The sequence below is a fragment of the Pristiophorus japonicus genome, chromosome 18, assembly GCF_044704955.1.
Source record: "Pristiophorus japonicus isolate sPriJap1 chromosome 18, sPriJap1.hap1, whole genome shotgun sequence".
NCBI classification, from domain to species: domain Eukaryota; kingdom Metazoa; phylum Chordata; class Chondrichthyes; family Pristiophoridae; genus Pristiophorus; species Pristiophorus japonicus.
Genome location: NC_091994.1, coordinates 1,836,019 through 1,862,804, shown reverse-complemented (window position 1 = coordinate 1,862,804; position 26,786 = coordinate 1,836,019). Strand labels below are relative to the sequence as shown.

The 26,786-nt window shown below is 48.8% G+C and overlaps 1 protein-coding gene across 6 annotated transcripts in view; it reads left to right on the top strand.

Moving 5' to 3' along the window:
- Nucleotides 1-26,786, top strand: part of gatad2ab (GATA zinc finger domain containing 2Ab) — a 156,840-nt gene that overhangs the window by 74,703 nt on the left and 55,351 nt on the right. For all 6 annotated transcript variants that reach the window (XM_070859551.1, XM_070859549.1, XM_070859553.1 and 3 more), the window contains exon 3: nt 19,862-20,168. In XM_070859551.1, coding sequence (XP_070715652.1) covers nt 19,862-20,168 — 307 coding nt within the window. The remainder of the gene's footprint in view (nt 1-19,861; nt 20,169-26,786) is intronic.

Sequence of the window (26,786 nt, the reverse complement as noted above, 5' to 3'; positions counted from 1 at the left end):
CTTATTGGGATCACAGGTTAAGTCTCTCTGGTGGTTTACGCTCCCTTGTAGAGCGCCTGAGTTGGGGCTCCGGTTGTTGGGCGCTGGCCTGAGTGTCTGCTGTTTGCGGTGCCTCAGGCCTGTCCGGACTGCCCACAGTGACTGGGCTCTCCTCCCTTTGGTTCCGGTGTTCGGTCACCTGTGGTGGAGTGAACTCTATATCGTGTTCTTCCTCTGCTTCTATGGGGTTGCTGAGCCTCCTTTTTGTTTGATCCACATGTTTGCGGCAGATTTGTCCATTGGTAAGTTTAACGACCAGAATCCTATTTCCCTCTTTGGCAATCACAGTGCCTGCGAGCCATTTAGGCCCTGCAGTGTAGTTGAGGACAAAAACAGGATCATTGACATCAATACATCGCGCCCTCGCATTCCCGTCATGGTAGTCACATTGTGACTGGCGGCTGCTCTCAACAATTTCTTTCATAGGGTGTATAAGGGATAATCGGGTTTTGAGCTTCCTTTTCGTTAGCAGCTCTGCGGGTGGGACCCCTGTGAGCGAGTGTGGTCGGGATCTTTTGGCCAACAGGAGGCGTGATAAGCGGCTTTGTAGGGAACCCCCTTGGATTCTGAACATACCCTGTTTGATTATTTGCACTGCTCGTTCCACCTGGCCGTTTGAGGCTGACTTGAACGGTGCCGTTCTGACATGGTTGATACCATTTCCTGCCATGAAGTCCTGGAATTCAGTGCTTGTAAAGCACGGGCCATTGTCGCTGTCCAAGATGTCCGGTAGACCGTGGGCGGCAAACAGCAGACACTCAGGCCAGCGCCCAACAACCGGAGCCCCAACTCAGGCGCTCTACAAGGGAGCGTAAATCACCAGAGCGACTTAACCTGTGATCCCAATAAGATTTTGGGGGGGTAGGTGATGTCATGTATTCAACGGTCATTGTAACCCAGTATAAACTGACCTAAGTTGGACACCGTGAGGACATTGACCACTAGGTGGTGAACTTGTGGGAGACACTCCTAACCTGGACTTTCAGGTATAAAAGGGGAAGCTCCACCCACCTTCATCATGACAATGCGTGGGTGCTCATTGTGGAGTTCTCTCATCTGGGGAATGACTACCCGGTTTCCCCATTGTAGGCATCGGCCTGAATCGAGAGTTCATCCTTGCGCCTGTGAAATGGTTTGAATTCCTCAGGGCATGCCCCGTACGTGGCTGCCCAGTCCCCATTCAGGACACATTTCTTGACTAAAGACAGTAGCGGGTCTCTATTTGTCCAGCCTTTAATCTGACGGGCTGTCATGGGTGAGCCTTCACTTTCGAAAGCTTCAACTGCCATGACCATCTCAACAGCATGCTCGGTTGCCCCCTCTAACATGAGTGCCCACCTCTGTATGCGGGCCAATGCATTTGCATTTATGGCCTTGTTGTCGGCCAAAAGGGACGTTAGGGGTTTGTGATCTGTCTCCAGCTCAAATTTCCTGCCAAACAGGTACTGGTGCATTTTTTTTCAGCATCTACACATGCAAGCGCTTCCTTTTCTACCATCCCGTAGCCCTGTTCTGCCTGGGACAGACTTCTGGAGGCATAAGCTACCGGCTGTAACTGACCATTGACATGCTGCAACACACACCCGACACCATAGGACGACGCTTGGACGTTGAAACAAGTTTTTTTACATGGGTCATATAGCGTTAACAGATTGTTAGAGCACGAAATTTGTTATGCTCCATCATAAGCCCTTTCCTGGCTGTCCCCCCAGATCCATTCGCGACCTTTGCATAGGAGCACGTGTAGTGGCTCTAACAGCGTGCTCAATTTGGGAAGAAAGTTACCAAAATAGTTCAGGAGCCCCAGGAACGAACGCAGCTCCGTCGTGTTACGAGGTCTGGATGCTCTCTGGATCGCTTCCGTTTTGGACGCAGTAGGGCTGATCCCATCTGCTGCTACCCTCATCCCCAGGAATTCTAACTCCGGAGCTAGGAAGACGCACTTCACCTTTTTCAGTCGCAGACCTACCCGGTCCAGTCTGCGTAGCACCTCCTCCAGGTTGTGGAGGTGTTCTTCAGTATCACAACCCGTGATGAGGATGTCGTCTTGAAAAACCACCGTCCCTGGAATCGACTTGAGGCTTTCCATATTTCGTTGAAAGATTGCGGCGGCCGAGCGACTCCCGAACGAACATCTGTTGTACTCAAACAACCCCTTGTGTGTCGTGATGGTGGTCAGCTTCTTCAACTCACTCGCCAGCTCCTGGGTCATGTAAGCTGAGGTCAGGTACAATTTTGAAAAAAGTTTGCCACCGGATAGCGTCGCAAAGAGGTCCTCCGCTCTCGGTAGTAGGTACTGGTCTTGGAGTGACACCCGATTGATGGTGGCCTTGTAATCGCCACATATCCTGACCGACCCATCCGCCTTGAGCACCGGCACGATCGGGCTCGCCCAGTCACTGAATTCGACTGGCGAGATGATGCCTTCCCTCAGCAGGCGGTCCAATTCGCCTTCTATCTTTTCCCACATCACGTATGGCACCGCTCTGGCCTTGTGGTGTACTGGCCTGGCGTCCGGGTTTATGTAAATCACTACCTTGGTCCCCATGAAAGTGCCAATGCCGGGTTGAAATAATGAGTCAAATTTGTCCAGGACCTGTGAGCATGATATTCGCTCCACAGAAGAAATTGCATTGACATTGCCACATTTCAAGTTCATGTCAGCAAGCCAACTCCTCCCCTGGGACAATCCAGAGTGGCAACCTGTTCTCCGAATCTTTGTGGGTCACGACTACCGTGGCGCTGCCTAGCACCGGAATGATCTCCTTTGTATATGTCCGTAGCTGTGCGTCAATTGGCAATAATTTTGGCCTCCTGGCCATGGACGTCCACAACTTGTCGAACTGTTTGATACTCATCAGGGACTGGCTGGCCCCTGTGTCTAGCTCCATTGATACTGGGATACAATTGAGGAGCACTTTCATCATTATCGGTGGCGCTCTGGTGTATGAACTGTATATGTGCTCCACATGAAATTGCTGAACTTCAGCTTCCAGCGATTTCCCCCAGTGTCCATTTGTCTTCGTAGGGCTTACATCAGGCCCGTCCTCCTCGTACATCAACCTGGCTGCAGGCTTCCTGCACGTACGTGCCAAGTGACTGCTGACGTTGCAGTTCCTGCAGGTATATTGCTGATACCTGCAAGCTCTGGCTGTGTATTTGCCTCCACACCTCCAACATGAGCCGTTGTTGAAAACAAAAGGTCCATTACCAGTCGATCGTCTCTGACTGTCTCTGTAACTGCCCTTAAGCACACCATTGACAGGTGTTGATGGCTCCATTACTGGCCGCATTGTCCCTTGCGATGGCGTGAATCGCCGTTCAGCTAGCCATTGTCTCTGTTGAATTCCCCCTTTGGGTTCGACTACATGCTCGGGCATGTCCGATTGCCCCTGTCTGCCTGGAGAACTGTGTGCCGCGTTAACAATGTTGACTTCCTGTCCATTTGCTGCATTTGAACCAAGATTTTTGTCAAACATCATTCTGGTCTCTTCCTCCCGAGATGAATGTCTGGGCCATCAGAGCCGCCGTTTCCAGGGTCAAGTCTTTGGTCTCAATCAGTTTCCTGAAAACCCCAGCGTGCCCGTTGCTCTCAATAAAAAAAAATAAAAAAAATCTCGCAGCATCTCCGCTCTGCATGCATCTGGGAACTTACATAGGCTCACCAATCACCGGAGGTCTGCCACGAAGTCTGGAACGCTTTGCCCTTCTCGCCGCCGGTGCGTGTAAAACCGGTGTCTCGCCATGTGCATGCTGCTCACCGGTTTAAAGTGTTCCCCGATCAACTTACTGAGCTCTACAAAAGTCTTGTCCGCCGGCTTCTCTGGTACGAGAAGGTCCTTCATCAGGGAGTACATCCTGGATCCACAAACCGTCAGGAGATACCCTGTGTTTGTCGGCTGAATCCTGTCCCAGCCATTCCTTAGTGACAAAACTTTGCTGTAGTCTCTCAATAAAGTCGTCCCGATCATCACCAACACAGTACACCTCGTCTGTGCTGCTAGTGGCCATGCTCGCATGTTTAAATCCCAGTTTCTTGTCGCCAAAAATATGCCCTTACTATACAGTATAAAAATACACACGAGGCCCATACTTGAGAGAAGGTCACTCTGTGACCAGTAACCTTTATTAGCCAGCACTGAAGTGATGAAGGTGGTGGAGCTTCCCCTTTTATACCTGAAAGTCCAGGTTAGGAGTGTCTCCCACAAGTTCACCATCTAGTGGTCAGTGTTATAAGACCATAAGAATTAGGAACAGGAGTAGGCCATCTAGCCCCTCGAGCCTGCTCCGCCATTCAACAAGACCATGGCAGATCTGGCCGTGGACTCAGCTCCACTTACCCGCCCGCTCCCCATAACCCTTAATTCCCTTATTGGTTAAAAATCTATCTGTCTGTGATTTGAATACATTCAATGAGCTAGCCTCAACTGCTTCCCTGGGCAGAGAATTCCACAGATTCACAACCCTCTGGGAGAAGAAATTCCTTCTCAACTCGGTTTTAAATTGGCTCCCCCGTATTTTGAGGCTGTGCCCCCAAGTTCTAGTCTCCCCGACCAGTGGAAACAACCTCTCTGCCTCTATCTTGTCTATCCCTTTCATTATTTTAAATGTTTCTATAAGATCACCCCTCATCCTTCTGAACTCCAACGAGTAAAGACCCAGTCTACTCAATCTATCATCATAAGGTAACCCCCTCATCTCCGGAGTCAGCCTCGTGAATCGTCTCTGTACCCCCTCCAAAGCTAGTATATCCTTCCTTAAGTAAGGTGACCAAAACTGCACGCAGTACTCCAGGTGCAGCCTCACCAATACCCTGTACAGTTGCAGCAGGACCTCCCTGCTTTTGTACTCCATCCCTCTCGCAATGAAGGCCAACATTCCATTCGCCTTCCTGATTACCTGCTGTACCTGCAAACTTAACTTTTTGGGAGTTTCATGCACAAGGACCCCCAGGTCCCTCTGCACCACAGCATGTTGCAATTTCTCCCCATTCAAATAATCCCGTTTACTGTTTTTTTTCCCCAAGGTGGATGACCTCACATTTTCCGACATTGTATTCCATCTGCCAAACCTTAGCCCATTCGCTCTTACGGTGTACAACTTGGGTCAGTTTATATATGGGTTACAATGACAATTGAATACATGACGTGGTCTAATCCCGCTTCTCAGCTCTCGGTCCGTAGCCCTGTACGGCACTTCAGGTGCACATCAAATTTCTTTTAAAATGTGGTGAGGGTTTCTGCCTCTACCACCCTTTCAGGCAGTGAGTTCCAGACCCCCACCGCCCTCTGGGTGAAGACATTTTTCCTCAACCCCCCCCTCTAAACCTCCCCCCAATTACTTTAAATCTATACCCACTGGTTGTTGACCTCCCTGCTAAGGGAAACAAGTCCTTCCTATCCAATTTATCTGGGCCCCTCATAATTTATACACCTCAATTAAATCTCCCCTCAGCCTCCTCTGTTGCAAAGAAACAAACCCCAGCCTGTCCAATCTTTCATCATAGCTAAAATGCTCCATTCCTGGCAATATCCTCGTAAATCTCTCGTGCAATCACCACTTTCCTGTAAGTGTGGACCTCAAGTTGAGGACGGGCCTGGGCTCAGCGATGATGTCCCACCCGCTTCCCCGACCCACTATTTGTGGTCTCGGACGCCTGCCAACATGCACAGTTTGGGCTCAGATGCAGAACACCCTCCTGGGTGATGTATCAGCGGGCCTGCTGTCCCACGGAGACGGATGAATCATTGCCTTGAAGGGAGAAATCTTATTTCAAAAGCACATAGTAACCTAACTTAATGTTCTCTCAAATGTTGCTGTAGCCTCGCTCGCAACATAAGGCGCCAACTTTTTATCGCCACGATCTGTGCAGTTCATGTCTTTAAATCAACCCCAAGTACACATAGGTCGCCCGCTTTGAATTTATACAATGCAGCTGCAATTGACCAGATTCTTGGGGGAGAGAGAGAGAGACATTGTACACTGTGCTGTTTGTACTTATTGTGCTGGGAAGATGGTGTTGTATGAGCTGAAGAGCCTTCCTCCCCAGAGTTGATTGTGGAAGGGTGTATGGTGGGAATCACATGACATTTGGCTCGTTGATTCACCACGTGACAGCATACTGCTTGGGGAAGTGAGGCTGTCGGAACCCAGCCTTGCACAACATGGCACGCTCTTAAAGTACTTTCCTTGGGGCGGGAGGTGGGGGGGAGGAATGTTTGGCAAAATTTCTTTGTAATCGACAGCGCAAGGACTATGAATCTGACTGTTATATCTGAATATGTCTTATGATGAGAGTTTGGGCTTATACCCTCCGGAGCTGTGAAGAATGAGAGGTGATCTCATTGAAACATACCAGATTCTGAGGGGGATTGACAGGGTAGATGCTGAGAGGTTGTTTTCCCCCGGGCTGGGGAGTCTCGAACCAGGGGGTCACAGTCTCAGGGTAAGGGGTCGGCCATTTAGGACTGAGATGAGGAGGAATTTCTTCACTCAGAGGGTGGTGAATCTTTGGAATTCTCTGCCCCAGAGGGCTGTGGAGGCTCAGTCTCTGAGTATATTCAAGGCTGAGATCGAGAGATTTTTGGACTCTTGGAGAATCAAGGGATATGGGGATCAAGTGGGAAAATGGAATTAAGGTCGATGATCAGCCGTGATCTTATTGAATGGCGGAGCAGGCTCGAGGGGCCATAGGGCCCACTCCTGCTATTATTATGTTCTAATGCAGTTCAGAATCGCACAATCTCCAAATCGATGGTTTGCATCAAATGCCCGAGTACCTTGCTTCCACAGAGCTCGTCGATGCTATTATAAGTTGGGCCGTGTTCCCTGTATACAAAGCATAAAGCACTATCTTAGTTATTCTGTTGACCAGCCCCTCGGTGCCAAAGCCAAGTGAGGTCAAAGAAATCCGCCTGCTATTAAATTGATGGGCATTTATATTTCTTCTTTCGCCATTCTGCGCACACGGCGGGAATCTGGCCATCTTTGGACTTGGTTGCTGGAAAACACCAGAATGTGTTCTGTCCTGGGACTGACTGGAGCTGCTATTGATAATCCTAATGACGGGCAATGCACTTGCTTGTCTGTTTGTTTCATTGCCCGCCCCCGCAACCTTTAGGATCGAGCACGCTTGATTTTTATCTGTCTTGAAAGGTCGCCAGATTTCCAGTCATTTACCTTGCCTTTCCAAGCTGCAATTCCAGAATGAGAGAGGAAATTAAACCATTTACTCGGTAACAATGAGCACGCAAAGTGCGTGAAATGTCTGTTGTCTGAGCAATGCTTGGTCTCGAGCTGTCCGGGCACTCTGCATTATCCTCCCTGAAGCATATTCAACCAGAAGGGTGTAAAACTCACGCAGAGAAATGAACACAGAAGGGCTGAGTTCTGGAGTTGTCTGGGTGCAAAAGGCCACCGAGAGAGACACTGGGTGAATACTGCACAGCCTTGTACTACTGGAACCTGCCACTGTCTGGCCTGAGACTGGTACAGCTTGGCACCGCCTGGCACAGTACCAAGAAGACATCGTGTCACTAGGTGTCCTCATACCTCAGGAAGGCCTCCAGCAAGAGTCTTGTGCTGAGCTGTCTCTCCACTGGAGAATGTGGAATAAAGGAGGAGGAGGGGTAGATCACATCTTCACACATCCTGACAATTAAAAGTGGAGTTAGGGAAATTTTAAATACTTGATTACTGACGTTTGGGTTAAAACAGGTGCAATCCCCCACTCTCCCCCTGCCCATTTTGTCCACTCTCTTCTCCAACTTCCTCCCTCCGTTTTGTTTCTCTCTCTTTTCCCCCTTCCGCCCCCCCACCCCCCAATAAAAAAAACGCATTTGATCAGAATGCCCTCGTGTCCGTCCTCGGCCTGAGTTCCATGTTAGCTGCAGTATATGTGCTACAACGATATCTGTACCCCTCGAGCTCGGCAAAGGAAAAAGCACAGCCCAGGGTCCAGATCCTCTGAAATTTAAAAAAACCCACAGTGGCCAAAACAGTGTTTATTCAATGAACTGGAACTACACTCGGAGTTTGAATCATATTACTGTGTTGAAGGGAGAGGAATTATCACAAATTTGCCCTCAAAGGCAGCGCATGCTCCTTTAAAAAGTTTGGTCACAGAATCTAAAACGCCCAACCCCAGCACCGATGTAACCCATCATTTTAAAAAAAATTGTTAGTGGTTAAATGTTTCTGCCGGCGAGTCATTTTTATAGAAACATTCAGTTGTGCCGATGAAACTTGAATGTAGTATTGTGCCACGGGAGAGTGAGAATCTGGGGGTGCTTACACAGTAGCAGACAGCCTGCCACAGCCAGGAGTTGCAGCGTGCCTGTGCCTGTATGCGTTTGTGTGTGTGTGTGTCTGTTGCATGCGTCGCGCTGCCTGTGTGTGTGTGTGTGTGTGTGTGTGTGTGTATATATGGGGTGTATGCATCGCGCTGCCTGTATGCACGGGGGGGGTGCATGCGTCGTGTGTGTGTGGGGGGTGTATGCGTCGAGGTGTGTGTGTGTGGGGGGTGTATGCGTCGAGGTGTGTGTGTGGGGGGGGTGTATGCGTCGAGGTGTGTGTGTGGGGGGTGTATGCGTCGCTCTGTCTGTGTGTGGGGGGGGGTGTATGCGTCGAGGTGTGTGTGTGGGGGGGGGTGTATGCGTCGAGGTGTGTGTGTGGGGGGTGTATGCGTCGAGGTGTGTGTGTGTGGGGGGTGTATGCGTCGCTCTGTCTGTGTGGGGGGGGTGTATGCGTCGAGGTGTGTGTGTGGGGGGGGTGTATGCGTCGAGGTGTGTGTGTGTGGGGGGTGTATGCGTCGAGGTGTGTGTGTGTGGGGGGTGTATGCGTCGCTCTGTCTGTGTGTGGGGGGGGGGGTGTATGCGTCGCTCTGTCTGTGTGGGGGGTGTATGCGTCGAGGTGTGTGTGTGGGGGGGGGGTGTATGCGTCGAGGTGTGTGTGTGTGGGGGGTGCATGCGTCGCTCTGTCTGTGTGTGGGGGGTGCATGCGTCGCTCTGTCTGTGTGTGGGGGGTGCATGTGTCGCTCTGTCTGTCTGTGTGCGAGGGGTTAACAGCACTCGGCTGCCGTCTGGAGCCGGTTCAAGCTGGTTCTCTGGAAAGTGCTTTGTGCGTCGCCTGGAATTATGGGAAGGGTCATGTGTGGAGACCAAGTGATGTCATGGGATCAAATGTGACTCAGCCATTTATCAGCTGGGTGCAGGTAAGCAGACAGTGACGCTCCCTCAGCCCGCCTCAAACCACAGCCCCCAGGTGCTTCTATAAAGGGTTAAGTGTTGGGCACATTTTGGCCAATTGAAGCTGGTGAGAAATTTGTTTAAAACTGTTGAGAAGTTTTCAAGTCAGCAAACTTGAATCTTAACAATGAAAGTGGTCTTTTTTTAAAGTTACAAAATCCAGTTCTCAATGTATTTTAATCCTGGTTGTAGTGACCTGGCAGTAGGCATCTCGTGCAGAATATTTCTCCCTCACCCCCCTTTCCCCTCTCTTCCCTGCCCCCCCCCCCCTCGCTGCAACCCCTGACTTACGTGACGTGCTGATCTGTGCTTTAGTATGTCTCCAGCGCCTCAGCCAAGTGATGCTCTTGTTTTGAGTCCCTTAAAAAAAAATTTTTTTAAAATTTGTCTCTAACGGACTGCGTGGCCCATTCACGTTCCCGCGCACGCGCGCTGTGTCCTACAGTGAAGCCGGCGAGCAGCCTGCAAGGGAGCTCCAGACAGTTGCCCGGCCGCGCAGCTTAAAGGGAACAATGCTGCCAGCCGCAGCCAGCACTGGCCCAGCCTTTGGGCTTCCTGTGTACATTCCACCTGCAACATCCCTACCCTCACCCCAACTGAGAACACGTGAATTCCATCCGAAATATTGTTGGGGGATCAAAATGAATCGTTGCTGCAGCCTGAAAGGGATGCTAACATTAACCGTTTCACCAATTAACTGTATTTACTTACATTTTCTGTTGCAAGGATTAAATCATTTTTGTACACGTAACCCCCCCACCCCTCTAGTTTTTATTTCCCCCTCATAAGATCTGCCCCACGACCTGGGGGCTGGCTCGGCAGGGTCTTTAAAGCCCTCCCCAATGATGCTGTTTAGCTGAATACAAGCAGGTGCTTTTCCTGGAAGTATTTGCTCTCGACTCATCTGTTCTTCAGCTCTGTGTCTCTTCTCTCCTCCTTCACTCTCCCCGCCATGCCCAGCCTCCCGCCCAGAACGTACCGACACTCGAGGATGAATCCGTATCCCGCTCTGCGGTACCAGCTGTTCAAAAGAGAAAGTTGAAGCATTCCGTCGAATTTATGTGCTCTATTTAGCTTGTTGCAAAAGCAGAGGGTGATGCCTTGCTTTGTAAAGGCTGTCGGTGTTGCTGGTGCTCGGAACTTTCTGAAATAAACTTGTAATTAGCGGCAGCACCGATGGGAAGTGAAGCTGTGCTCCATGGTGAGGGGCTGAGAGTGATTAGAGTGCCCCTCTACCCCCCCTCTCCTCCTCCTTAAAACCTACCTCTTTGACCAAGCTTTTGGAGGGGGCGGGTACAATTTAAATGAGGCTTCTTGGTGCCGGCAACCCTGCGCGTTGGAGCGTTCGCGCACGCGCAGTCTGAAGTAAACATTGGCACTCGGCCATTTTTTAAAGTGCTGCAGAAAAAGTGAAGATTTGTTTCTTGGACCCCTGCAAAGGCTTGCATTTTAATTTTCTTGATATTTCTGTGTGTGATGGAGTGCTTTTAGCAGCACTGCTGAATAAATCACCTGCTGAAATCAGTGAGTTCAGCTTTTCACTGCTAAACTTGCAGAACCGGTGCCTGCAAATTAAGGACTGTGTGTTTGGAGAAATAAAAGTGCCAATTCAACTTTGCAATGGATCAACTTCCACCAAGAACAAAGAATTTCTTGCATGAGAAAGCAAACCATTGCATAATATGTGGTGCACCATTCTGCAAATTTAAATATAAAGATGTTGATGTGGCTGCCTCTCCCTGTCCAAATGGCCTCAGTCAGTCCCCCTCACAGCTCGAAGGCTGCTGCTGCTCCCGACCAGCCACTGACGCCGCTGCAATCCCATGGCCGAATGGCCTCACGTCCGTCCGGGTGCTGCATCTTCGCGGGGAATGAAGGCCTGCCTCAAGCACCAAGGCTGCTTGCTGCCTGCCCCTGCCGTCGAGACCGACGCCACACCGCTGCCTCGAGCACTGAAGCTCAGCACCAAGGCTGCTTGCTGCCTGCCCCCGAGACCGACACCACACCGCTGCCTCGAGCACTGAAGCTCAGCACCAAGGCTGCTTGCTGCCTGCCCCCGAGACCGACGCCACACCGCGGCCTCAAGCACTGAAGCTCAGCACCAAGGCTGCTTGCTGCCTGCCCCCGAGACCGACACCACAACGCTGCCTCGAGCACTGAAGCTCAGCACCAAGGCTGCTTGCTGCCTGCCCCCGAGACCGACACCACACCGCTGCCTCGAGCACTGAAGCTCAGCACCAAGGCTGCTTGCTGCCTGCCCCCGAGACCGACACCACACCGCGGCCTCAAGCACTGAAGCTCAGCACCAAGGCTGCTTGCTGCCTGCCCCCGAGACCGACGCCACACCGCGGCCTCGAGCACTGAAGCTCAGCACCAAGGCTGCTTGCTGCCTGCCCCTGCCCCTGCCCCTGAGATCGACACCACACCGCTGCCTCAAGCACTGAAGCTCAGCACCAAGGCTGCTTGCTGCCTGCCCCTGCCCCTGAGATCGACACCACACCGCTGCCTCAAGCACTGAAGCTCAGCACCAAGGCTGCTTGCTGCCTGCCCCCGAGACCGACACCACACCGCGGCCTCAAGCACTGAAGCTCAGCACCAAGGCTGCTTGCTGCCTGCCCCCGAGACCGACGCCACACCGCGGCCTCGAGCACTGAAGCTCAGCACCAAGGCTGCTTGCTGCCTGCCCCTGCCCCTGCCCCTGAGATCGACACCACACCGCTGCCTCAAGCACTGAAGCTCAGCACCAAGGCTGCTTGCTGCCTGCCCCTGCCCCTGCCCCTGAGATCGACACCACACCGCTGCCTCAAGCACTGAAGCTCAGCACCAAGGCTGCTTGCTGCCTGCCCCTGCCCCTGAGATCGACACCACACCGCTGCCTCAAGCACTGAAGCTCAGCACCAAGGCTGCTTGCTGCCTGCCCCTGCCCCTGAGATCGACACCACACCACTGCCTCAAGCACTGAAGCTCAGCACCAAGGCTGCTTGCTGCCTGCCCCTGCCCCTGAGATCGACGCCACACCGCTGCCTCAAGCACTGAAGCTCAGCACCAAGGCTGCTTGCTGCCTGCCCCTGCCCCTGAGATCGACACCACACCGCGGCCTCGAGCACTGAAGCTCAGCACCAAGGCTGCTTGCTGCCTGCCCCCTGCCCCTGAGATCGACACCACACCGCTGCCAGTCAAAGTTCCACGCATGCGGGTTTTTCTATTTAAAAGCCGGCTCACTGGCTGCGTGGGATCTGCAGGCGCTGTGCGGCTTAAAGGAAGCATTGGTTGTGTGGGGAGATAGTTAAAAGCTGCAATCCAATACTGTAACTGCGCTGTGTAGGGGGGCAGGGAAGCAGGAATTGGACAACACTGAAGCTTCATAAATACTAATCTATGGATGTCATCAGTAATATAGAGGAAATTAAGCAACCATCAGAGAAATTTAAATAAAAATTTATATTCAATGGGAGCGGTACTGACCTCGTCTCCCATTTGACATCAAATTTATTTCTATAGCAGAGAAAAACAGTCATTCCCTGATTCAGAAATCCCTCATTTCTGGTACGATTCTGGTCAATCTCCAAGGCCTTGACACTCTTCTGAAAGTGTGGTGCCCAGAATTGAATACTCTATTCCGTCTGAGACCTAACCAGTGTTTTATAAAGGTGTAGCATAACTTCCTTGCTTTTGTACTCCATGCCTCGGTTTATTAAGCCAAGGTCCCATATGCTTTTTTAACACCCATATCAACCTGTCCTGTTACCTGCAAAGATGTGTGTATATACACCCCCCAGGTCTCTCTTCCTGCACCTCCTTTAAATTTGTTCCATTTAGTTTATATTGCCTCTCCTCATTCTTCCTACCAAAATGAAACACTTCCCACTGTTCTGCATTAAATTTCATCTACCATATGTCTGCCCATTTTACCGGTCCATTTCTGTCCTCCTGAAGTTTGTTACCCACCCTCCTGTATGGCTCAGAGACATGGACTATGTACAGCAGGCACCTCAAAACACTGGAGAAATACCACCAACGCTGCCTTCGCAAGATCCTGCAAATCCAATGGCAGGATAGATGCACCAACATCAGTGTTCTCGCTCAGGCCAACATCCCCAGCATCGAAGCACTGACCATGCTCGATCAGCTCCGCTGGACGGGCCACATTGTTCGCATGCCTCACACGCGACTCCCAAAGCAAGCGCTCTGATACGGCAAGTGAGCCCCAGGTGGGCAGAGGGAATGTTTCAAGGACCCTCTCAAAGCCACCTTGAAAAAATGTAACATTCCCACCAACACCTGGGAATCCCTGGCCCAAGACTGCCCAACGTGGAGGAAAGGCATCCGGGAAGGCGCTGAACACCTCGAGTCTCTTCACCGAGAGCAAGCTGAAGCCAACGTCGACAGCGGAAGGAGCGTGCGGCAAACCAGGCTCCCCACCCACCCGCCCCTTCAACCACCGTCTGCCCCACCTGTGACAGAGACTGTAGGTCCCGCATTGGACTCTTCAATCACCTGAGAACTCATTTTTAGTGTGGAAGCAAGTCATCCTCGACTCCGAGGGACTGCCTATGATGATGATTAAGTTTGTTACTATTCTCTTCATTGTTTACTGCATTTCCAAGTTTTGTATCATCTGCAAAATTTAAAATGATGCCCTGTATACCCAAGTCCAGGTCATTAATATATATCAAAGAACAGTGGTCCTAATACTGACCCCTGGGGAACACCACTGTACACTCCCCTCCCGTCTGAAAAAACAACTGTCCATCACTACTCTGCTTTTGTACAGTTGTACAGGGCCTTGGTGAGGCCACACCTGGAGTATTGTGTACAGTTTTGGTCGTCTAACTTGAGGAAGGACATTCTTGCTATTGAGGGAGTGCAGCGAAGGTTCACCAGACTGATTCCTGGGATGGCGGGACTGACATATCAAGAAAAACTGGATCAACTGGGCTTGTATTCACTGGAGTTCAGAAGAATGAGAGGGGACCTCATAGAAACATTTAAAATTCTGACTGGTTTCGACAGGTTAGATGCAGGAAGAATGTTCCCAATGTTGGGGAAGTCCAGAACCAGGGGTCACAGTCTAAGGATAAGGGGTAAGCCATTTAGGACCGAGATGAAGAGAAACTTCTTCACCCAGAGAGTGGTGAACCTGTGGAATTCTCTACCACAGAAAGTTGTTGAGGCCAATTCACTAAATATATTCAAAAAGGAGTTAGATGAAGTCCTTACTACTAGGGGGATCAAGGGGTATGGCGAGAAAGCAGGAATGGGGTACTGAAGTTGCATGTTCAGCCATGAACTCATTGAAGGTGCAGGCTCGAAGGGCCGAATGGCCTACTCCTGCACCTATTTTCTATGTTTCTATTCATTAGCCAATTTTGTATCTGTGCAGCTACTGTCCCTCTGGTCTTCTCTCTCTCCCTCCTTGGTGGGAGGGCACTGATTCTCACATCGGAGTGGGCGGGTAAAGGAAAGAAATGTCCCAAAGTGTTTCACAGCGAATTAATTACTTGTGGAAATGTGGTCAAGTGCAGCCGCCAAGTTGCACACAGCAAGATCCCACAAACAGCGCGAAGATAAATGGGAGAGCAGTCTACTTTAGTGGTGATGGTGAACAATAAACAAGGGTCTGGACAAAGAGAACTCCTCTGTTCTTAATGACGCGTGGGATCTTCTGCGTCCACTTGCACAGGCAAGAGAGCTTAACGTTTCATCCGAAAGACTGACTGTGCAACAATTTCTCAGTAATGTAAAAACGCATCGGCTGAGTTATGATCATTCTTGGAAAGCTTTCTGCAAGGAGACGGAGTATATGGTTCTCAACCCACCCATGTTCTGTTAATTAAGTGTAAATACTTTTTCTCCTAATATCCAAGCTGGTCTAGTTAGATGCACGGATAAATGTTGCCCTCCTAGTGTCGTCCACATCTCAAAAAAAACATTTTCCCATCCCCATGTCTCGGTTTGAAAGCTGTGTTGGATTGCCTTGGCCACTTCTGCCTGCCCGCCAGCTTTTCAAAGTGGCTCCACTGGTCCTTCCACTGTTTTATTTATTCATTCCTGGGATGTGGGCGTCGCTGGCAAGGTCAGTGTTTATTGCCCGTCCCTAATTGCCCTTTGAGAAGGTGGTGGCGAGCCGCCTCCTTGAACCGCTGCAGTCCGTGTGGTGAAGGTGCTCCCACAGTTAGGGACGGAGTTCCGGGATTTTTACCCGGCTACTTGGACAACATAGAAACATAGAAACATAGAAAATAGGTGCAGGAGTAGGCCATTCGGCCCTTCTAGCCTGCACCGCCATTCAATGAGTTCATGGCTGAACATTCAACTTCAGTACCCCATTCCTGCTTTCTCGCCATACCCCTTGATCCCCCTAGCAGTAAGGACCTCATCTAACTCCTTTTTGAATATATTTAGTGAATTGGCCTCAACAACTTTCTGTGGTAGAGAATTCCACAGGTTCACCACTCTCTGGGTGAAGAAGTTCCTCCGCATCTCGGTCCTAAATGGCTTACCCCTTATCCTTAGACTGTGACCCCTGGTTCTGGACTTCCCCAACATTGGGAACATTCTTCCTGCATCTAACCTGTCTAACCCCGTCAGAATTTTATATGTTTCTATGAGGTCCCCTCTCATTCTTCTGAACTCCAGTGAATACAAGCCCAGTTGATCCAGTCTTTCTTGATAGGTCAGTCCCGCCATCCCGGGAATCAGTCTGGTGAACCTTCGCTGCACTCCCTCAATAGCAAGAATGTCCTTCCTCAGGTTAGGAGACCAAAACTGTACACAATACTCCAGGTGTGGCCTCACCAATGCCCTGTACAACTGTAGCAACACCTCCCTGCCCCTGTACTCAAATCCCCTTGCTATGAAGGCCAACATGCCATTTGCTTTCTTAACCACCTGCTGCACCTGCATGCCAACCTTCAATGACTGATGTACCATGACACCCAGGTCTCTTTGCACCTCCCCTTTTCCTAATCTGTCACCATTCAGATAATAGTCTGTCTCTCTGTTTTTACCACCAAAGTGGATAACCTCACATTTATCCACATTATACTTCATCTGCCATGCATTTGCCCACTCACCTAACCTATCCAAGTCGCTCTGCAGCCTCATAGCATCCTCCTCGCAGCTCACACTGCCACCCAACTTAGTGTCATCCGCAAATTTGGAGATACTACATTTAATCCCCTCATCTAAATCATTAATGTACAGTGTAAACAGCTGGGGCCCCAGCACAGAACCTTGCGGTACCCCACTAGTCACTGCCTGCCATTCTGAAAAGTACCCATTTACTCCTACTCTTTGCTTCCTGTCTGACAACCAGTTCTCAATCCATGTCAGTACACTACCCCCAATCCCATGTGCTCTAACTTTGCACATCAATCTCTTGTGTGGGACCTTGTCGAACGCCTTCTGAAAGTCCAAATATACCACATCAACTGGTTCTCCCTTATCCACTCTACTGGAAACATCCTCAAAAAATTCCAGAAGATTTGTCAAGCATGATTTCCCTTTCACAAATCCATGCTGACTTGGACCTATCATGTCACCTCTTTCCAAATGCACTGCTATGACATCCTTAATAATTGATTCCATCATTTTACCCACTACCGATGTCAGGCTGACCGGTCTATAATTCCCTGTTTTCTCTCTCCCTCCTTTTTTAAAAAGTGGGGTTACATTGGCTACCCTCCACTCTATAGGAACTGATCCAGAGTCAATGGAATGTTGGAAAATGACTGTCAACGCATCCACTATTTCCAAGGCCATCTCCTTAAGTACTCTGGGATGCAGTCCATCAGGCCCTGGGGATTTATCGGCCTTCAATCCCATCAATTTCCCCAACACAATTTCCCGGCTAATAAGGATTTCCCTCAGTTCCTCCTCCTTACTAGACCCCCCGACCCCTTTTATAACCGGAAGGTTGTTCGTGTCCTCCTTCGTGAATACCGAACCAAAGTACTTGTTCAATTGGCCCATCCACAGTCAACCCCTTAAGTATCATTCGCCAATCCATCTCAGCCAATTCACGCCTCATACCTTCAAAGTTAGCCTTCTTACAGCAACTTGCATTTATATAGCGCACTATCACAGTAAAATGTCCCAAGGCACTTCACAGGAGCATTATCAAAATTTGACACCGAGCCGCATAAGGAGATGTTGGGGACAGGTGACCAAAAGCTTGGTCAAAGAGGAAGGTTTTAAGGGGCATCTTGAAGGAGGAGAGAGAGGTAGAGAGGTTTAGGCAGGAAATTCCAGAGCTTGGGGCCCAGGCAGCTGAAGGCACGGCCGCCAATGTTGGAGCGATTTAAAATCGGGGTTACGCAGTAGCCCAGAATTGGAGGAGCGCAAAGATCTCTTAAAGCGTTGTACAGCTGGAAGTGGTTACGGGAGATAGGGAGGGGCCAAGGCCTTGGAGGCATTTGACAATGTTACAATTGAGGCGATGATCGTTCATAAGAAATGTATGGCATCGACTTGCAATGTTAACCTTGTCTTCCGCCCTCCACAGATGTGTTTTTTTCTGTTTTAATTCTGTACTGTTTGCATTGGGGATTCGTGTGTTAGAAATGTCATGGCGGAAGATAGACATTGCTGGATTTTCATGAGAATATGATAGAAAAGCTGTGGAATTGTTTCCACATTGCAATTGTTTTATGTTTAATTTTTCATCTGCGTGGAAATGAGAATTGTACTTAACCTGGTGTTCTCGTGTAAAGGTCACGTTTGGTCGTAGATCAGGCTGTACCTGATTAGCTGGAGTGTGGACCATAAACCGTGATCTTATATCAAGTCTTTCTTTCTTCATTTGTTCTCTGGATGTGGGCGACACTGGTATTTATTACCCATCCCCAGGGCTTGGGGGAAACCCTGTAATGTGGGGCTGGAATTGTGTGGAGACCACACTGGGAAAGAACAGTAGGTGTTCTTCCTGAAGAATATTAATGAACCGGTTGGGTTTTTACAACAATCCTGATTGCAAGCCCACAAATGATGAGATTTACCACAATCCAATTGACAAATTGGCATAATAGAAAGAAAGACTTGGATTTATATAGCGCCTTTCATGACCACCGGGTGTCTCAAAGTGCTTTGCAGCCAATGAAGTACTTTTGGAGTGTAGTCACTGTTGTAATATGGGAAACACGGCAGCCAATTTGCGCACAGCAAGCTCCCACAAACAGCAATGTGATGATGACCAGATAATCTGTTTTTGTTGTGTTGATTGAGGGATAAATATTGGCCCAGGACATAGTGGGATTGGAACTTCTGGGTTCCCAGTCCAGTATCATAACCACTATTCTACTGTAACCTAGGAAAGGATCTAAGCTATTCCTTTTTCAGCATAATCTACAATGCAGGGAGAACTATTATTCAGGGCGTTGGGAGCTCCCAAGATTCCCAAAGTACAGCCATAATGAGAGCTGGTAATTCAGGTTATGACTGAGGTGTGACCAGTGCATTGTGAAGATTTTCCCTGTTCCCATACGGAGTGCGGACCACATTTCTCCCGTGGGTCCACCTTCAGACAAGTGCCCAGTTATCTCCCAGGCTGTTCTACTGATACCTGTAAATAGCACTGCAAGAAGATCATGTGGAACTTAACCAAATGCCGGTGTGCATTCTGTTCTCGTGTCTAATGTTCTTGCAAACCTGTGGTGTATCTGGAACATTTCCGAGGAGTTTTAGATTTCACTAATTAATGAGCCGGTGAAACTGGCGCTCCATTTTCTGCCAATTCATAGAGTTTACAGCAGCCAAACAAGCCATTCGGCCCTACTTACCTACACCGGTGTTTATGTTCCACACCAGCCTCCTCCCACTCCTCTTCATCTTGTCCTATCAGCATCTCCTTCAATTCCTTTCTCCCTCGTGTTTATCCAGCTTCCCCTTAAATGCATCGATACTATTCGCCTCAACCCCTCCCTGTGGCAGCGAGTCCCACATTCTCACCGCTCTCTGGGTAAAGAAGTTTCTCCTGAATTCCCCATTGGGTTTATTAGTGACAACCTTATGTTTATGGCCCCTAGTTTTGGTCTCCTCCACAAGAAGGAAATGTCTTCTCTACACTAATCCTATCGAACCCCTTAAGACCTCTATCAGGTCACCCCTTAGCCTTCTCCTTTATAGAGAAAAGAGCCCCAGTCTTTCCTCATGAGTTATAACCAATGTGTGCTCTCATTTTGTTTTGTCCCACGTGGCCCCATCAAAATTTCGTGTGTGCGCGTTTTGTCTATTTAAAAGCCAGCTCCCCAGCTGTGTGGGACCTGCAGAGTGCCGCACGGCCGTGCAGCTTAAAGGGAATGTATGTTGGTTATAACCTCTCCGATGTGGTATCACCCTTGTTATCTTTTTGCACCTTCTCTAGTGCCTCAACATCCTTTTTAAAACTCTGTCTGAGCCAGACCCTAAATGTCGGATGTTTGAGGTTGCTTTGAGAACAGCTGCTGTCCATTCTCAAATACTGCAACCAAATGTTTGGGGGAAGAAATTAGGTTTTGGTCCTCCGTAGAGCCAGGTGGGGAAATTGAAGCTCCCAAAGATTTTCATGGCTTACTATTTTATTTTTTTTCCCCTCCTAGCACCGACAGATATTTCCGCTATGACGGACGACATCTACAGAACGCGAAGCCAAAAGAGAGCATTGGAGCGGGAGGGCCTGCACAACGATGTGGATACGAAGAAACCAAAAATGGAATGTTCCAGGGAGACTGATACGGACAGTGAACTAGAAGAATTGAAAGAAGACATAAAAATGAATACAGAGCCTGTTGACCGGGGTGGTGGTAGGACTGCTGGGTTACTAAAGGGGCCGGGTGAAGTGAACGCAACGATCAAAGTGGAAGTACAAGCCGGAGACGAGCCAGTCGACATGAGCACGTCGAAAACGTAAGTACGCAGCCCAGAATTGGTCCATGTTTTTATAAAGCTGGTCGGTTTCTCTGGAATGGGACACTTTGGTTTGCCAATAATGTCACTAAAAAGGAAAAAAAACGCAAGAGTTGCATTTGTATAGCGCCATTCCCAAAGCGCTTTACAGCCAATGAAGTACTTTTGAAGTGTAATCACTGTTGTAATGTGGGAAACGCAGCAGCAATTTGCGCACAGCAAGCTCCCACACACAGCAATGTGATTATGACGAGATCATTTTTTTTTTTAAAGTGATGTTGATTGAGGGATAAATATTGGCCTCAGGACACTGGGAATAACTCCCCTGCTCTTCGAAATTGTGCCATGGGATCTTTTACACCCAACTGAGAGCAGACGGGGTCTCGGTTTAACGTATCGTCCGAAAGACGGCCCCTCCCGACAGTGCGGCGCTCCCTCAGTACCGCCCCTCCCTACAGTGCGGCGCTCCCTCAGTACCGCCCCTCCCGACAGTGCGGCGCTCCCTCAGTACCGCCCCTCCTGACAGTGCGGCGCTCCCTCAGTACCGCATTGTTAGCGTCAACCTAAATTTTTGTGCTCAAGTCCCTGGAGTGGGCCTTGAACCCACGCCTTTCTGACCCCGAGGTGAGGGTGCTATTCACTGAGCTCCGGATGACCGTGTTTTCACACCCCCGATACTAACGCCCTGTGACATTGGCTAAAATGGCACAATTTAATATTGATGCCCCTTAATTCATTGCCTCACATTGTTCCTCACTGTGACCACGTTGCAGGGTGCGAAAGGATTGGGTTGCGGTGATGGGGTTAGATGAAGAGGGGTGGGAGGAGGCTGGTGTGTTAGGGTATGTACATCGGCACGGACCCGATGGGCCGAATGGCCTGTTTCTGTGTTGTACATGTAATACCAACAATCTACCATCGTGTTGTGCTGCAAAGACCCTTCAGACCCAGCACAAGTTTGGAACAACAACTGGTACAATTGTGCTTCTGGCTGTTTTTCTGTAGTTGAAATGGTTTTTAAAAAAAAGAACTTCACACGACCAGCTATATTGTGTTTTTCTAAAAATCCGAAGTGATCACGAGGAAGGTCTGAGCACATAGGCAGAATATAGGAAGGAACAGGAGGAGGTCATTCAGCTGGCCAACCCTGTTGCAACGTTCAATTGGATCACGCCTAATCTGTATCTTAAGTCCATCTACCCACCTTGGTTCTGTAACCATTAACACCCTTGCCTAACAAAAACCTATCGATCTCCGTTTTTAAACTCAACAGCTTTTTGGGGGAGAGAGTTCCAGATTCCCACTGCCCTTTGTGTGAAGAAGTGCTCCCTGACATCACCCTGAACGGCCTGGCTCTAATTTTAAGGTCCTGCCCCTTGTTCTGGACTCCCCCCACCAGAGGGAATAGTTTCTCTCGATCCACCCCATCAACTCCTTTAATCATCTTAAACACCTCGATCAGATCATCCCGTAATCTTCTACACTCGAGGGAATACAGGCCCAGTCTGTGCAAACGGTCATAGAAACATAGAAAATAGGTGCAGGAGTAGGCCATTTGGCCCTTCAAGCCTGCACCGCCATTCAATGAGTTCATGGCTGAACATGCAACTTCAGTACCCCATTCCTGCTTTCTCGCCGTATCCCTTGATCCCCCTAGTAGTAAGGACTACATCTAACTCCTTTTTGAATATATTTAGTGAATTGGCCTCAATAACTTTATGTGGTAGAGAATTCCACAGGTTCACCACTCTCTGGGTGAAGAGGTTTCTCCTCATCTCGGTCCTAAATGGCTTACCCCTTATCCTTAGACTGTGACCCCTGGTTCTGGACTTGCCCAACATTGGGAACATTCTTCCTGCATCTAACCTGTCTAAACCCGTCAATTTTAAACGTTTCTATGAGATCCCCTCTCATTCTTCTGAACTCCAGGGAATACAAGCCCAGTTAATCCAGTCTTTCTTGATAGGTCAGTCCCGCCATCCCGGGAATCAGTCTGGTGAACCTTCGCTGCACTCCCTCAATAGCAAGAATGTCCTTCCTCAAGTTAGGAGACCAAAACTGTACACAATACTCCAGGTGTGGCCTCACCAAGGCCCTGTACAACTGTAGCAACACCTCCCTGCCCCTCTACTCAAATCCCCTTGCAATGAAGGCCAACATGCCATTTGCTTTCTTAACCGCCTGCTGTACCTGCATGCCAACCTTCAATGACTGATGTACCATGACACCCAGGTCTCGTTGCACCTCCCCTTTTCCTAATCTGTCACCATTCAGATAATAGTCTGTATCTCTGTTTTTACCTCCAAAGTGGATAACCTCACATTTATCCACATTATACTTCATCTGCCATGCATTTGCCCACTCACCTAACCTATCCAAGTCACTCTGCAGCCTCATAGCATCCTCCTCGCAGCTCACACTGCCACCCAACTTAGTGTAATCCGCAAATTTGGAGATGCTACATTTAATCCCCTCATCTAAATCATTAATGTACAGTGTAAACAGCTGGGGCCCCAGCACAGAACCTTGCGGTATCCCACTAGTCACTGCCTGCCATTCTGAAAAGTACCCATTTACTCCTACTCTTTGCTTCCTGTCTGCCAACCAGTTCTCAATCCATGTCAGCACACTACCCCCAATCCCATGTGCTTTAACTTTGCACATTAATCTCTTGTGTGGGACCTTGTCGAAAGCCTTCTGAAAGTCCAAATACACCTCATCAAATGATTCTCCATTGTCCACTTTACTGGAAACATCCTCAAAAAATTCCAGAAGATTTGTCAAGCATGATTTCCCTTTCACACATCCATGCTGACTTGGACCTATCATGTCACCTCTTTCCAAATGCGCTGCTATGACAACCTTAATAATTGATTCCATCATTTTACCCATTACTGATGTCAGGCTGACCGGTCTATAATTCCCTGTTTTCTCTCTCCCTCCTTTTTTAAAAAGTGGGGTTACATTGGCTACCCTCCACTCCATAGGAACTGATAGTCTATGGAATGTTGGAAAATGACTGTCAATGCAACCACTTTTTCCAAGGGCACCTCAAGTACTCTGGGATGCAGTCCATCAGGCCCTGGGGATTTATCGGCCTTCAATCCCATCAATTTCCCCAACACAATTTCCCGACTAATAAGGATTTCCCTCAGTTCCTCCTCCTTACTAGACCCTCTGACCCCTTTTATATCCGGAAGGTTGTTTGTGTCCTCCTCAGTGAATACCGAACTAAAGTACTTGTTCAATTGGTCCGCCATTTCTTTGTTCCCCGTTATGACTTCCCCTGATTCTGACTGCAGGGGACCTACGTTTGTCTTTACTAACCTTTTTCTCTTTACATATCTATAGAAACTTTTGCAATCCGTCTTAATGTTCCCTGCAAGCTTCTTCTCGTACTCCATTTTCCCTGCCCTAATCAAACCCTTTGTCCTCCTCTGCTGAGTTCTAAATTTCTCCCAGTCCCCCAGTTCACTGCTATTTCTGGCCAGTTTGTATGCCACTTCCTCGGGATTTAACCCTTTTAGACCAAAGGAAGTGTTGAATCAGTTACCCGGGATGGCCATCAAAGCAGCTTTGACAGTGCAAATGGGCTGAAGCAGCGTTGAGCTAAGGTTCTGGAGGGTGAGGGAATTGAGAGATATGATGGGTAGGTGGAACTGGTGCTATTCTGAGAGTTCATGTTTTTTTCTAGTTCCTGAGCCAAATTTATTTTTGCATTGAAATGCAAAGTTGTTAGCACACCTTGTACAAGATACTGAGCACAACGAGAATATGACAGAGGACGTTGTGCCCAGCTCCTGTCACTGAGACAAGAGGGAGACATTCAGGTGTTCAGAAGTTGTGAGGATAAACTGGAGAAACAGGCTTTTAACCAAACGATATCTGAGCTGATCTTCAGAGGTATACAAGATGGCTGGATGGAAGAAGTAAATCTGGTGAATTGCATTAAATTAAGTGGCTTGAGCAGGCACACATTCAAACGAGTAAACAGTAAATTTAGAATTGCTGTCAGGAAATTCTTCTTCAAAGATTGACCAACACAGAATGGACTCTTGAGAAGTGGAGGCAAAAATGCTGGAGTTGTTTAAGAAACAGTTGGATACTGTCAGGGGATTTCAGGGTCTTCCGGGTGGATGAAATAAGATGGGCATAATGGCCTTCGTCAATTGTAATTGTCTTTACTGCTGGAGTGTCCCTACAAAACAGACCCTTGAATGTTACAAGTTGTCAAGCACATTGGGTACCATTGCTCAGGTTTCTGAAGTCCTGGCTCATCCCTGTGACTTCGGACTTTGTGTCTTGGCAAATTTCTGACTTCGCTTGCATGTCCTGCAGTACGGTAATATCATAGAATGGTTACAGCACAGAAGAAGGCCATTTAGCCCGTCAGGCTCATCCGCCCATTGCCCTGCAAATATTTTTCCTTCGGATACTTGTCCAACTCCCTTTTGAAAGATAAAATTGAGCTTTCCTCCACCAGGCAGCGCGTTCCAGATCGTAACCACTTGCTGCGTAAAAAAGTTTTTTTCTTGCGTTGCCTTTGGTTCTTTTGCCTCAATCTGTGCCCTCTGGTTCTCGACCCTTCCCCCAATGGGAACAGTTTCTCTCTCTCTACCCTGTCCAGACCCCTCATGATTTTGAACACCTCGATCAAATGTAATCAATCTTCTCTGCTCCAAAGAGAACAACCCCAGCTTCTCCAGTCTTATCAACATAATTGAAGTCCCTAGTTCCTGGAATCGCTAATTCTCTTAAATCTGTTGTGCATCCTTCCTGATGTGTGGGGCCCAGAATTTGATGCTTGCAGTCACCTATGCATTGAAGGAAAGCTACCTCAGGTGGTGGGGAGTTGCCAAGTCAGGGTTAGGTGCTTCCTGATTTGGGAGCAAAAATTTAATGGAGTGTGCCTGCTCTACTCTCCTGTAGCCAGATCCCAAATAACGTACAGAAGTCGCTTCCTGCTGACCCCTGCAGTGGGGAATGAGGGGAACTGTGGGTGACCATGGCACACAAGGGGACCAAATGTCAGTTGAATCGTTGTAGTTGTGTTCTGTGGGTAATTGAACTATTTGTGTAGATTGTCCTGTGAGGAGAGATTGAGTCGGCTCGGCCTATATTCCCTGGAGTTTAGAAGAAGGAGAAGTGATCTAATTGAAACGTATACATTTCTTAAGGGGTTTAAGAGGGCAGATGCTGGAAGGAAATGTCCCCCGCCTGGGGAGTCTAGAGCTAGGGATCACGGTCTCAGACTAAGGGGTCAACTATTTAAGACTGAGATGAGGAGAAATCTTTATCACTCAGAATCTTTGGAATTCTCTGCCCCAGAGAGCTGTGGATGCTCAGTCGTTGAGTATATTCAAGGCTGAGATCGATAGATTTTTGGACACTAAGTGAATCAGGGGATATGGGGATAGAGCAGGAAAGTGGAGTTGAGGTCAAAGATTAGCCGTGATTTTATTGACTGGCGGAGCAGGCCCAAAGGGCCGAATGGCCTACTCCTATTTCTTGTGTTAAGGGGAACTGATTGGATAGACCGAGAGAAACTATTCCCGCTGGTTGGGGAGTCTGGGACGAGGGGCATAGTCTAAACATTAGAGCCAGGTCTTTCCGGAGTGAAATTAGGAAACACTTCTACACACAGGGTGGTAGACGTTTGGAACTCTTCCCCAAACGTCAATTGAAGCTAGATAAGTTAATTTTAAATCCAAGATTGCTAGCTTTCTGTTAACCAAAGGTATTGAGGGATATGGACCAAAGAAGGGGATATGGAGTTAGGTCGCAGATCAGTCAAAATCTCATTGAGCATAACAATTGGGAGCAGGAGTTGGCCATTAGGTCCTTCGAGCCTGCTCTGCCGTTCAATACGATCATGGCTGATCTTCGACCTCAACTCCACTTTCCTGCCCGATCCCCATATCCCTTGATTCCCTTAATATTCAAAAATCTATCGATCTCTGTCTTGAATATACTCAGACTGAATGGTGGAACAGGCTCGAGGGGCTGAATGACCTACTCCTCTTCATATGTCCCCATGTTCCCTATGTTACGTTCTTATTTGAGTCTTACAGTTCAAGATGATTCCCCAGTCTATGCAGAGGTAGCCGAAGTCAGCTGGGATAGTAGTGGGGGCACTACAGTTCCTGCTGCTGGTCACCATCCAGTGATGCTTGAAGTGTAAGTGAAGCGTCAGGCGAGGACAAGCTTGGACCGAGGGTGACCGGTTGGATGAGGTATCAAAGAGCCTGTGACACTCTTCCACCCAATGTGCATCCGTGCCTGTGGAAGAAGATGGAGTGAGAGGAGAAAATCATAAGGAAAAAAGTGATTGAATATCAGAGATGGAGCAAGTTGCTGTTGGTCAATAAGTTTGATCAACAAATTCTTTCTTTACTAATAATGTCCTCGTCCATCTTGAGTAGCACAGAATGGAAGGATATGGGTTCCTGCCTACGGAGTGCTGCACAACTAAGATCCTGATAGCTGTGGAGGCATTGTAACTGGGCTATTGTGCATGCCTTACTGGCTAGTTTGAGTAGCATCGACTGAGATCTGAGGGCCCTGTTTACTTTCTTGGCCCAAGCTCACTTTGATCTGGTCTTGGACAAATGAAAAGGA